The sequence below is a fragment of the Ursus americanus genome, chromosome 31 (assembly GCF_024610735.1).
Source record: "Ursus americanus isolate L20-20 chromosome 31, mUrsAme1.1.p, whole genome shotgun sequence".
Taxonomy (NCBI): Eukaryota; Metazoa; Chordata; class Mammalia; order Carnivora; family Ursidae; genus Ursus; species Ursus americanus.
Window position 1 is genome coordinate 26,280,498 of NC_142157.1, and position 13,902 is coordinate 26,294,399.

At 37.2% G+C, this 13,902-nt stretch overlaps 1 protein-coding gene across 2 annotated transcripts in view; it reads right to left on the reverse strand.

The window, feature by feature from the left end:
* CDC123 (cell division cycle 123) overlaps positions 1–13,902 on the reverse strand; it is a 59,137-nt gene that overhangs the window by 16,124 nt on the left and 29,111 nt on the right. For both annotated transcript variants that reach the window (XM_087857713.1, XM_045793931.2), the window contains 2 exons: positions 12,810–12,916; positions 1,863–1,911 (listed from right to left, as the gene is read on the reverse strand). In XM_087857713.1, the coding sequence (XP_087713839.1) occupies positions 1,863–1,911; positions 12,810–12,916 (156 nt within the window). The remainder of the gene's footprint in view (positions 1–1,862; positions 1,912–12,809; positions 12,917–13,902) is intronic.

Genomic DNA, 13,902 nt, shown 5'->3' on the forward strand with positions numbered 1-13,902 from the left:
AGCTCTTAGTCAAGTTTTACATGTGCTTTATTTTTTAAAAAGAACCTAATAATTAAATGAAGAACTAAAAACTAAAAATGTACACAGTTGTCATCTATTAAAAGCTAATACTGGCAAATATAGATTTTAGGGCTACAGTAATTTTTATTTAAGCAACAAAGAAATAAGCAATTGTTGTAAACTAACATTAATTTTTTGGAAAATCTGCATAATCTTTATTGAAACAATGTTTTGGACAGGTAACACATACATTGTGTCGTTGATTGAAAAAACACCTAAGGGTAAAAACTCCTCCCCAACCCATCCAGTCCCTCTGTCCTCCCCCTCAGAGGTAAATGGTGCTGTAAATTTCTCACATAGCTTTCTGGAAATAATCTACAAATAAATGAGCATAGAGTACATGTATATATCTTTTTAAATACACACAGAAGGAATACACTACATATAGAATTCTGCTTGCAACTTTTCATTTTAATTATTCTAAGAATATCACTTTCCTGAGCTTTTAAAACTGAGTTTTAAACCCTATGCACTAACATGATAATGGCATATTCCCAAAAAAGCAATACAAGAGCAAACTGATGGTGAAATCAATCTTGGGGATAGAAGATGACATCTCAAACAGAGATTATGCCTCGGGGCAAGACTTGAGAAATAATCTTTGTCATTTTGTGTTTTCCAGCACCAAATGATAAGACACAGCAGGTTTTTAATAGATGTTTGTTCAGTGAAATGATATGAATATAATATATACATATAAAGAATGTTATAAAAATGTTTAATGATTGGGGATATGCTCATACTATGCTATTAAGTCAAAAAAACCCTTCACAACTGGTATGTAAAAAGCCCAATTGTAAGTGCTAAAAGATCCAGTTTGGTGGCCTGGTAAATAGTAAATTAACTGTTCTACAAACATGGTATAATCACAGAAGATATACCAATATATATTCAACACATTAAAAATGTCTTGATATAGTGAGTCAGTGGGTAAGTTTTGAAAGTGTATACAAAGGTGACAAAGCAAACAATGAATTTTTTTTTAATGAATAATTTTTTTTTTAAAAGACCACTGGACTAATTCTAATTGGTATTACAAATCCAAAAATCCAAGTGGTTTGCAATTATGGAGCAGGATGACCACTCTCTTTAACAAATTACGAGCTGTCAAAGTTTTCAAAAGTACTACGTTTTGACAATCCAAGTCCAAGAAGAACCAGGAGTAATGATGAGGAAGAGCCTATCAGGGATATAGCTGAAACCTGGAATCAAGATTTAAAAGAAAAGTATGTTTCAGAGTCACTCATAACAACTGATGAGTAGTTACTCGAGTCCAAGAACACTGCCCATTTCAGGGAGGGGTATGTGGCGGGGGGGAGCATATAACTTCAAACCAGGAAACTACAGAATAAAGTTTGGGTTTGCTATGTTCGAATTCTTATTGCTACTTCTAAAAATGTTTTCCAGTATCCTTTCAATCTAACTTCCATGTAATTTGTAAAATGAGTAAACAACGTAAAAAAATAAAAAGGTCCACTGAGCCTAAATGGTAAAATGGTGATGATTATTTTTCTTCATACACCAGGTTAAAAAGCCTACCCAGCTTAAGCCAGATGATGGGTATAAGGTATTTGTTTCATTACAAAATGCATACATTCTATAGTATGTATATACTGTGTATATATGTGTGTATATATTTACTTATACATATATTTTTCATAAACTTAAAAATTCAATGGCTCTACGTTCCCAGAGAAACTGAAACAAAAAATTTTATTCATTTTGCTTAAGAATAGATAGCAATTTTCAACACATCTTCATCTAGGATTATCAATTACAAGATTTAAAAAATAAATCCTTACCTCATATTCTATACAAGGATCTGGAGAATCATCAGTACAATGAATAAATCTTTAAGAGAAAAAAAGGCAACTGAATTTTTTTCATGCCAGTTTATGTACACACATTATTTATATTCAATGTGATATGTGTAAGGTTTTACTAGAAGAATCCAGGAACAGGAGGCTATTTCAAATCTGATGAACATTTATTAAGCACTTTTAACATCAGATGTTAGCTGAGGCACCCGAAATGGTATTTCACTAGTCCTCAAAACCACCAAGTAAGCTACTATTATCTTCATTTTCTGTCAAAAAACAAAGAAATTTAGACCCAGAAACAACCAAATTTAGTGACCAAGCCAGGACTAAAACTCAGATTGTCTAAATATAGATTCCAAATGAAGACAGGATGGCGCGGCTGTTCTACAATTCTCATTGCCTTCCTTATGGCTAAACCAGAGGTCTACTTCTCTGCTGACATTACCTCTACCATCTAAAGCCACACAAAGTTAATCCAATCCTTACCCTGCATGCCATTTAAAAAAATATTTGATAAACTACTCATTCCTTACATTTACTGCTTCCCCCTCTAAAAATCCTCCACTTCATTAACAATTTTTCATGTATTTTCTAAACCACCTTTGTTAAATGTCTCCCTATGCCTAGAACTGGCTAGGTACCAGAAATGTTAAAATGTCCTGAGTCCCTTGTTCTTTAGGAGGTTAGTCTGGTGGGGAAAGCCTAAAAAGTAGACAAAGAAATTAAAAACACTGAGAGCAAAAATAAAAATACTTCGATAGCACAAAGGAAAAACTGATTAGCTCTCTGGGGGGTGGGGAGGGGAGGTGGTAGTCGAGAAGGCTTCATTCAACAGGAAGGGAAGGGTCCACATTTAAGGCAAAGGGAAGCATGCACTAAAGCAGGAAGAGAAATGAGAACTGTCAGGCTGTATGCAGAGAACTACCTCGGATTCGCGCGGATGGAGTGTAGAGTGCAAGGAGAACAGCCGAAAGATGAGGTTAGACCTTGCACACTGTTGGTAGGAACGTAAACTGGCGCAGCCGCAGTGGAAAAATGTATGGAGTTTCCTCAAAACAGTAAAAGTACAACTACCATATGATCCAGCAATTCCACTCCTGGGTATTTACCCAAAGAAAACAAAAATATTAATTCAAAAAGATTTATGCACCCCTATGTTTACTGTAGCATTAATAACAGCCGAGATATGGAAGCAGCCCAAGTGTCCATCGACAGATGAATGGATAAAGATATGGGTATGTTAAACAAAAAGCAGAAACAGACTCATGTTTATAAGAAATTGACTCATAAATACAGAGGACAAACTGGTGGCTGCCAGAGGGGAAGGGAGTGGGGGAATGGGCAAAAAGGGTGAAGCAGGGTGGGAGATACATGTTTCCAGTTAAAGAATGAGTAAGTCATGGGATAAAAGACACAGCATAGGCAATCTAGTCAGTGGCACTGGGAGAGTGTTGTATGGGGACAGATGGCAGCTACACCTGTGGTGAGCATACCATAAAACATGGACTTGTTAAATCACTATGTTTTACACCCAAAACTAATGAAACATTGTGTCAACTATACCCCAATTAAAAAAAAAAAAAAAACGACATTGGAGAAAAATTTTGGATAAGGAGGAGTATCCAGATTGTGAAGGGTCTTGTCTCTCTTGGGAGGCTGTACTTTATTATACAGACAATGGGGAGCTAAGTTCCTAAACATGTGAGGGCTTTAGGACTACCACTGTGGCAATGGTACTGGACAGCTGAGAGGGGAGGAGTGGCAAGTAGGGAGGCGGGGAGACCAGTTAGAAGGTTCGATCCAATAGCCCTGGGGAGAGATAAAGGTCTAGCTGCTGCAGTAGGAGTGGGGGAGGAGGAAGGCACTATACAAAGTTATTCAGGAGGCAAAGCCAATATTGCCTGGCACCCTACTGAAAGTGAGGGGTGAAGGAGAAAGAGGCTGGGATGACTGAGGTCTGGTTTCAAAGACTGGCTGGACAGTGATGGGAATGCTATTCACTGAGACTGAGAGAAAAGCAGGTGACAGGGCTGAGGGAAAGATGGGAGAGAATTATGTTTGTATGTGGAGAGTGGGAGACATCCTGGGAGAACCTACAGAGATGTCTAGGAAGCAACCAGAAATAAGGAAACTCAAAGAGAGGGAGGAGTTGAAGACAATTATCTGGAGTTACATAATCACATAGGTATAAGAGCTAAAGTAGAGGAAGTAAACAGAAGCAATCACCTCAGGCAGATGACAGAACCTTGGAGAACACCAACAATTAAAGAGTGAGCAAAACTTGCAGTCGAGAGACCTTTTTAGTAAAAAGAAAAACCCCATGCAAAGAAAACAAAAAATACTTTTAAAGATCTCTTAAGCAATTTACAAGTAAAACTGAGTTTGAAAAGCTTTTCAATTCCCCTGAATATTTGATTAGGTTAGAATTCTCTGTAATCATTTGTAATTTATACTATAAACAATAACAATCCCAATTTATTTGGTTGGCTGAGATTCTCAGAAAAGAACCTTTATTCCTACTAACAACTGGGCATGGACAGATATAATCTGAATTAAAAAGAAAAGTACACCCAATGTGCTTTGTTGAAAAACAATGGGTTTTCTCTGTGTTAATGAACAGGCACCAATAATCCTATGAGAAAGTGCTATTAATATCAATTTATCACATGAGGATACCAAGGCTCTGAAAGGTGAGAGATCAAGAAAGTGGTAGGGAGGGCACTAAACTGGCAAGGATGGAGGTTCTAGAGCTGCTGTTAGGGGTGCCTGGGTGGCTCAGTCGGTTAAGTGTCCGACTCTTGATTTCAGCCTAGGTCATGATCTCAGGGTTTTAAGACTGAGCCCCACACTCACTGTGGAGTCTGCTTGTCTCTCTCGGCCTCTGCCCCTCCCCACCGTGCACACGCACACTCTCTCAAAAAAAAAAAAAAAAAAAAAAAAAAAGAGCTGCTGTTAAAGCTCAGATTTCAGCTAGAAAAAAACCAAAATAAAACACCATAAATACCAGATACATCTAAAAAAATGTCCTTATCTTTAATAGTTCCACATAATAAATTTTTCTTCATTTCAAAAGATTCCTTGCCTTTTTTCCTATTTTAACAGTCTGAACATTTTAATTAGTAAAAATTGCTATTTTATGAACTCTATTATAAAAATTCCTTTTATCCTTAAAACACATATATACAAATTTTATTTAGTTTTGAGAAATTAAAAAATACATAAAAGTACAAAGTGCACATGTAATGCTTTTATAAGCCAATTCAAGCTTACTTTAAAAGTTAATATTTTATGTTTTACAATATATACAAATATGGAATCACTATGTTGTACACCTGAAACTAATATAACATTATGTCAATTATACCTCAGTAGGAAAGAAGAAAAAAGGAATATTTTGGCTTCCAACTAACCAATAGTTCATTATCAATGATAAAACTGAACTATCTTTTCTTAATTTAAATGTATCTAAAACATACAGGGAGATGGAAAGAGGGAAATGGCAAAGGAATTTGAATAAACAAAATAACGGCATTATTGTAATGGTTAGTGTAGTACTACCATTCTCATTTTTGAAATGTGATTTAATCCTGTGGGTGCCATAGTTTTTGTAAATCTGGTAACAGAGGATAGTTACTATTATTCTATAAAGAACAAGACAGATTGATGTTCTATATCTATCTATTTTTAAAATACTACAGGAAACCCAAAAGGCACAATTCCAAAACACAGATCCTTCATTGTCTAATGTTTTCACTGCTTTGATATTCCTACCAATACTGATTCAGCCCTTGGTTAATCCTCACATTGCTACTTTAAAACAGGTATACATTTTAATGCATATTTGCATTCTCCCATCCTATAACATTTATTTTTTAAGTGTTGATTGGTTTAACATTTAATGTTATTTTAAAAGCCTGGTTAGTTTCAGAAAGTAGAAGTGAGAATGTCTGTGGTGTGTGAGATTATTGTATAAGGATTTTTCTTATTAAGATGATTAACCAGATGGCCCAGTACGGTTCCCGCAAGAGAAGAGTGCAAAGCCAGCTAGTTAAGCCTGAATGTAAAGGTCAATAATAGCATTTTCAAGAGCTTAGCTGAATTACTGCAAAGAATGCTGTGTGTGAATATTTACCCACTTACATTCTGGAGGAGGTAGGTTTAAGAAGCAAAAATGAGTAAGATAATGAGGGTACTAACAACACTGGAATTTTTACAATCCTTATATATAAATTCATGTACCTAAAACCTGTTCTAAGAGTCTCAATTCTTTTTATGAGTTTAATTAATTAAAACACTTCCTTTATATTATCTTTGAGACTTCTGTTATTTTAAATTGGTACAGCTCTACTTCCTCCTCTCATCTGCTGTCTCATCTTGAGGCATGATCGACTGTTTTCTCGCGGATCTTGGTATTTCTACATGAGCGCCTATTTGGTCCGGCTCATTTCTCTGGGGGTCCCATGAGGCCTGCGTTGCTGAGTCTTCCCAGGGCACTCGGTATTTGCATCTTCTAGGTGCCTCGAAAGTAAAAATGACTGGAGGACTGACTTTTTTACATTAATTTCTTAGTTAATGGGAGATCTCCAACAGGCAGGTGGTTCAAATTCTGTTTCCCAAAGTTCATAATGAAATATAGGCCTGACGTTTCATTAAAAATGAAAAACCCAAAGCCCAAGGGGATTCAGTCCTGCTTCCCTGTCACTGTGCCAATGGATGAATATTTTTTCTTGTTCATCTTTACTGAAGGCGCAGAACGGTCTCTTTTCCAAATCCTCACTTTATTTTGGCTTAATGCTTGGCCCCAATCCCATAAAGGGATTAAAAGTTATGTCCCTTATAGGCTCTGATAACGACCCCTAGGAGGCTTATCTACCTAACCTTCTGATTTTCCATGCTCTTTAAATTTCTTGCATCTGGGATTTGCCTTTTGTTTCTCGTGAATTCAGCTATGCATTTTTCTGTTGTAGTTTATATTTTACCCAGCATCTCTAGATAATTTGTAACAAAAGATTTTTTCAAGTTATCTTAGCCTGCTACTGAGCTAAAACCAGAAATTAATGATCAGTTTCTTAAAGTTCTTTTATAATTACAAATAAGAACATTTTGAATCTCATTTGAACATCTCTGCCAACCTGAACAGGCTAGCTATAATTAGTACTTACTAACAATTTTCATGTACACTTATGAGCTTATTGTGCGTGTCCAAGTGTGTTTTTAAATCCCACTTCTAAATTTTTTCCTGGGTAAATATTTTATTATAACTTGGAAGATTTCTTTGACTGAAATTTTCAACAAGGTAACAAGAGAAAGTAGTATTAAATCAAAGTCACTGCTTTATGGTCTGGATAGAAAGGAGGCTCCCACATAGAATTATAATTATAGTTCCTCTAGCTAGCCATTAAAACTCCAAATAAACATAAATGTTATTAAATGATGAATGTTACGTTATCTACAATGGGAATTATAAACTAAAAAAAATTCTCAGGTACAAAAACAGTAAAGATTTTATTTTGGAAAAAAAACAACAAAACCCGAAAGTCTATTCTGATGAAAGCTACTATGAAATTATACCAATGTATTTTTAAAACATTCTGAAATTAGCCAATAAACAGGAATTTTTGAGAGTAATGTTCTAGATCCAAATTTTTGAAAGAAAAGAAAGAAAAAAAAAAATTTTAGCCCAAAACTGCAAGGACTGTGCTCGGCCAGCACTGATCACTGGCAGGCAAGAAGGCTATCTTTTTTCTTTCATTTCTACTCAAGCTACTTCCCAATTCATTCCCTCAACTTCAACAAAATTGCATTTCCTGTCAGCCACAAGGTCTTAGCATAAATAGACCTATTCATTATGCCCTAAACATGTCTTAAGATTGACATACTTTTTTCTGTGAACTTCATAACTGTAATCAACAAGTTTTTATCATGCCATTCCAAACAGTTCACACAAGGAAAAAGAACAAATGTAATACGTTCAATGATAAGGATGTGGGTGTGTGGAGCAGAGGGCAGCACAATCAGGAATATAGGGATGTACTCTAGTATACGGATGGGGCAGAATGTGTCCCATGCTTTGTTACCAGGAAAGAAGGAGACGCCCAGAAAAGGATGCATGTGCCTGCAGTGGGCTGAGCCGTGCTACAATTCAGAAATACACTGTACAAGAAAGAGCTTGACGGAGATGAAAACAGAGACAACGCTAGAGGAAAACATTTAAGTTGAAGATGAATCCTATGTGTCGGGGGTAAGGGGTGAGATTCTGGCACTGGACGTACAGATTTACAATATTACCTACTCAAACGGTATGAACTGGGCCTCTAATTTGGGCCAGTCACATGGCAGGAGCAGGGGAAGGAGAATCACACTATTGGTATATTTTGAGACTAATATCTATGTGAATTTACTCTAGGCAACTTAGGTATTACCTACGTCCATTAGCTGAGATCACAATTTCACCATTTTTATAAGTAGTGAGAAAACATCTTCATTAAAGCTTTCTGAAGTGGCAGTAAACACAATCATTAATGTTTTAAAGTGGCCTACCACCCTAGATATTTACTAGGGCACGAGTCTCATTGGCAAGCTTTTTTTAAAAGCTGGAAGGTTACTTTATACCTCACAGTAAACACTTGCTAAGTATAAGAAAAAGTGTAAATTATGGGCAGGAAAAAAATTGCAGAGCCATGGAACATTAAGCATTAAAGTTCTGGTGCTGGAGACTATTGCTCATGAGGAACCCACAGAACCAAGAGTTCTGGTGCACAGATGCCGTTCCAGATTTCACTGGTGGTGGAAAAACAAAGATAAAAGTAAACAATAATGAACTAAGGATCGTTGGGTACGTCATTTGATTTTTCATAGAATTCTTCTTCAAAAAGAGATAAAATATGCTATCTAAAATTAAAATAACTTACAGCAGAAAAAGTGTCATCTCATTAAATGGGCCCTAAAAATCACAAGGTAAAGGTTCAGTCAGGCCCAACTTACACACAAAATTTTACTCCTGAGACTACTTGCTGACTTTTAGGATTAATAACCAGTTTTGTGATAATCTTAAGAATGCATACAAATTACGTCAAGCATAGCTGAGTTAAATTACTAAGACAAGGGAAATTTCCTAACCTCTAATCAAATTTATCTTGTGGGTGACAAATCCCTCAGAGAAACACTTAATGGATTAATTTTTTCACCCGCTCAGCCCTTCCTTCCAAATGCCAATTGAATACCGGATATTATTTTCTTGCCTTGGCCTACTGAAGTGACACTTAATCAATAAAATAATTGCTGAAAGCAGCCTTGAGACTCAACAAGTCTAACCACATAAAATGTTTATATCTGGGCAAACAGTTCACTCAGTGAGTCTAGTGCGACAGATTGTGTTAAACGTGTCATACTTCAACTTCCACTTTTTAAAGCTTCCTGTGTACGATAACCAGTTTTGAGGAACAGGAAAAATAAGAGTACTTAATAATCTGTATCAGCTCACAACTGTGGCAGATAGTGCTGCTGTTCTCCCGCGAGCTCTTCCCGACCTGCATCCTTGCTAACACAATTGTGGCTGCTGCATCAGGAAGCACTTGTACTCTCAGTCCCCTCAGGAATCCAGGGGATGCACGTGCTGCTTAATCTAAGCAGTCCTCAAGGCGTGGGCCTCCCCAAGCCTCATGAGGGTAACCTGGGAACTTCTTAGAAATTCTATTCTCGGGCCCCACTCCCAGCCTACTGAGCCAGAACCTCAGGGAGGGGACCAGCCATCTGTGTTTCATCAAAGCCCTCAGATGATCCTGATGCATGCTAACGTCTGACAGCCCCGGTCTAAACCAGTCATTACATTTCTGTTCCCTCTGCCAACGGCTGGATTAGGCTGGGTCACTATGCGGCCAATGAGCCTGACAGGAAGTCTCCTGGGTAGCTTCCAGAATGCTTTATTTGCTCACATACAGAGAGTAGTGAGAGGAAACACACCACTCTTCTATTTTAGGTTCAGATACTGTCACGTCTTCACGTGATGCCCAGAACTGTAACAGCAGTCTTGAAACCAGTAGGTGATAATCCCTAATACCACACCAGTAAGCCAAGCATGAGCATAGGGGAAAAACTGGAAGAGCCTGGCTCCTTGGAGACCTTGAAAAGCAGCTCAATTAACCCCAGAAATACCCACGCTCCAGAGTCCTTATTAAATAATATATTTTTTAAAATTCTGAATGTGTGAACTACTTTTAGTTGGCCTACTGTTAGCTTGCAATCCTGACTGGCATATCTTTCTTTTTTTGAGGTAAGCCCCAAAATAATAAAAACAATATGATGTCACTTTTATAATATTATATAATCTTACACATATCACAGATAATTATATAATAACTCCATAAAGTCTTTTTATAATTTACATTTATATTTACTGTTTTTATTTATAACATTTTTATTATATAATAAACTCTTACAAAATTAAATTCTTTATGATATTCTCTATTTTAATTTGAAGCATTTTTAAAAGGAGGAATTTATGACTTTACTAAGAGAAAATACAGAAACCATTTAGAAAGGCATTATGGAAATTATATTCTGGTTTTGGTTCTACTAACTAGTTTGTGGGAACAAATGACCAAGCAGATTTAGGCCTCGATTTTCCAACCGATAGAAGGAAAGAGATTAAATCATTGACACAATCCTGTCTAAATTAAAGAATTACACTCCGAATTTAATCTTTCAAGGCTCCTGAAAGGCCTATGAGACAAAAGTTCATCTTTCACTAAAGATCCTATCAATACAGATTTTTATGGTGATAAGACTTACAGCTCTGCGGCCTCCTACTGACAAATACTTCCAGAAGAAGGTGACTCATTAGAGCCGGCCAGCTGAAAGGCTACAAGCTCGGTGCTTGGGTTTTGTTTCTGCCAACTCCCAATTATTTAGACTAGGAGAAGCATGGTATTCTGTGGGTAAACACTCTTAATCCAAGGCCTCAAATTCACTTGCTGCCTTAACCTCCCTCCCAGGCAAAAGTCAAAGAGCACAGAAGGCCAAACAACTGACTGGTATTTCTACCTTCTCCTGGACTACTGTTAGATTCATGCAGGACAAAGAGAAAGAGGTGGGCTAGGGAGCAGCAGCAGTTCACCAAGATGCAAAGATGACTTAAAAAACCATCAGCCACAGAAAATTAAAAGCGACTTACAGTAATTTTTGAAAAGGAAAAGATGTCTTCATACTCTCACTGCAACTAGTGTTAAAGGTACATGGAAACCCCTATCTGATAACTAGCAAGTACAGAGCATTTTTAATGTAATATAGTTTAAGGCCCCTTTACTTAAAGCATTAGATATTTAAAAGCTTTATAATGGACAAAGAAGACAGCGACGACTTCCTCAAATCAGAGGGACTCTCCTAGAACGGAAATGCCACAGCATTATTACTAAACAAGGGCCGCCAAACACCTACTAATGTCTGTGCCACTGTGACCACAAAAGGTGGACAATGAAATACGAAAACAATATAAAGCTTTTCTCTGTAAATGAGCCAGAAGTATCGATACAGGTAAACCCCTTTTATAATAAACTTAGAATTTAACCAGACTCATTTATTAACACCGAACTTCATTCGTTATTATAATACTAAAACCAACGCCCAAGCTGCAGAACTCAGAGGCCAAAGACCAGGTGCACAACTGACATGCAGTGAGTTTATTTTTTTGTGCCAGGCTTCTCCTCAAAAAAGGGTCTGAAGCTGAAATGGGGTGAATGGGCAGGGCAGACGACATAGACGGACGGGGAAGAAGTGGCATAGGTACACAGTATTTGCACCCCTATTCACCCGCTTAGTTGCTGGATTTTGTGATATGCCTTACTTTAGACATTGGTTTAAGTAGTAGTTTAAGTGCGATAACTGGTTTGTTTATGATGGGTAGGATGGGAAATCTAGAAGAATACCTATTTGATGACAGAATGAGAGAGCATAAAGAGTCACCGGCAGGTCAACGGTGGAGGTGGGTTACCTGCCTATGAGTTCTTTAGCTAAAGAGTAACTGGCAAAGAAAGGAAAACAGCAATTCCATTTCCTGAAATTTATTCTAGGAAAAAAATTAGGAACATGCATAAAAATTTAGCTCAGGGATATTCACTATAGAACTATTTACAAATACAAGACTGATCAAACAAATCATGCTGTAGCTATCCAGTGGAATGCATTAAAGTAATTTTAAACAATGATGCATATATGACACGTAAAGATGTTAGCTCTATACTGCAGGCTACTAAGCAAGATGAACTACGTGATCCCATTTCTGTGTTAAAATATCAGAATATGGTTAGACACAGGTATATCTATATTATACGTAAAAAAAAGAAAGAATTCTGGAAGGACATAAAACTAACTGTGGTGAGGTCATGGGTGCTTCTATATTTCCTGTTTTTGTTTAGTTCAAATTTCTAATTTTGTTTTTCTATAAGCATATATTGATTTTATAATGAGAAAAAAATTACCAAAATATTTAATGGGCAGATACAAAGAAAGCCCTTGATATTTACGAATATTCATTGCAGCGCATTTACCATCAAAGGAAAAGAAAGGTCTACTTTAATAGGACTTGTTATATGGAACTGCTATTGTGTTGTTATGGGTTTTTTTAAGAGATTTTATTTATTTATTTATTTGAGAGACAGACAGAGAGATATAGAGACAGAGCACAAGCGGGGTAGAGGGGCAGAGGAAGAGGGAGAAGCAGACTCCCCACTAAGCAGGGAGCCAGACATGGGGCTCAACCCCAGAACGGGGAGATCATGACCTAAGCTGAAGGCAGACACTTAACTGACTAAGCCACCCCGGCGCCCCGGAACTGTTGTTTTTAACAGTACTAGAAGCAATGGGATTTCGCCTTCAGCCAAACTCTCGTAAGTACAGAAACTACTGACATGGGAGATGAAGAGACATACTTACGGCTGAGTGAAGTCACGAGTGATGAAATCAGAACTCTTGAACAACAGAAAGATGTCGCTGAGGGTTTTACATTTCAGAGAACTGTTCATTGCTATCCAGTATGCATCCTAAATAATGATAAAGCACATGCAACTTAGCATATATTCCAAGTCAGTTGCTATGTATGAGGCTCAGGCCTATACACAAAACTGATAACACACATTTCGTTTAAAGAAAAGTTCAGGTGAGACATTTTAGCTATACTATCCAATGTCAAATCACACTTCTGAAAGACTGAGAGTAGGGCCACTGCATGCTGCACGCTGGGTTACGAACACTGAGCTGTTAAGGTCCTCACCTTCCCGCTCAGGCCCAAGCACTTCCCTGTGTTTGCCCTTCTGATGATGAAAGAGGGGTGAAGAAGTATGAGAAGTGCGGACACTTGAGCTAAAAGATCAAGGTGTAAAGAAAGAGCCTGACCAGCTACTCTCTAAGAAAAAGAAGACACTTTTTCTCTTCTTGCTTCTGGGCAGTGACAGCTGGGACTCCTGAAATGTGAGGACTGGACAGTTCAGCCCCATGTCTACCAGATCAGAGAGGGAAGAGATGAAACATTCTGCACCACCGCAGTTTTCAATGCTGAACGTCTCATACATACAAACCAGAAAAAGGTAAGAACTGCAGGCACACTGGGCACAAAGCTTAGCAAAACATGCCTAACAATGACATTTATTACGTCATTTATTAAACATACTGCTCCCATAGATCAGACACAGGGCAGTAATCTAATTTTGAGAAAACAAATGATTGCAAAAAATGAATTATCCACACGTGAAAGAAAGCAGTGGCACATGGTAGGCACACAAAAATAAAATATAAATGAACAAATGAATAACTTCAAACCACAAATAATCCACCATCCTTAAGTGGAAAACCTCAGCCCAGTTCAGCAGTAAAAAATGATTCAAATTAGTGCTCATATACGAACTAAAAATGAGTTTTAATAACTTCTTTATAATAACTTCTTTACAATTCCTCCCAGTGAAAAAGACGATGAACTTCTGGTTGAGAATGGTACACTGACCAGAGATTTAATTCCAGTGAAACAACAGTA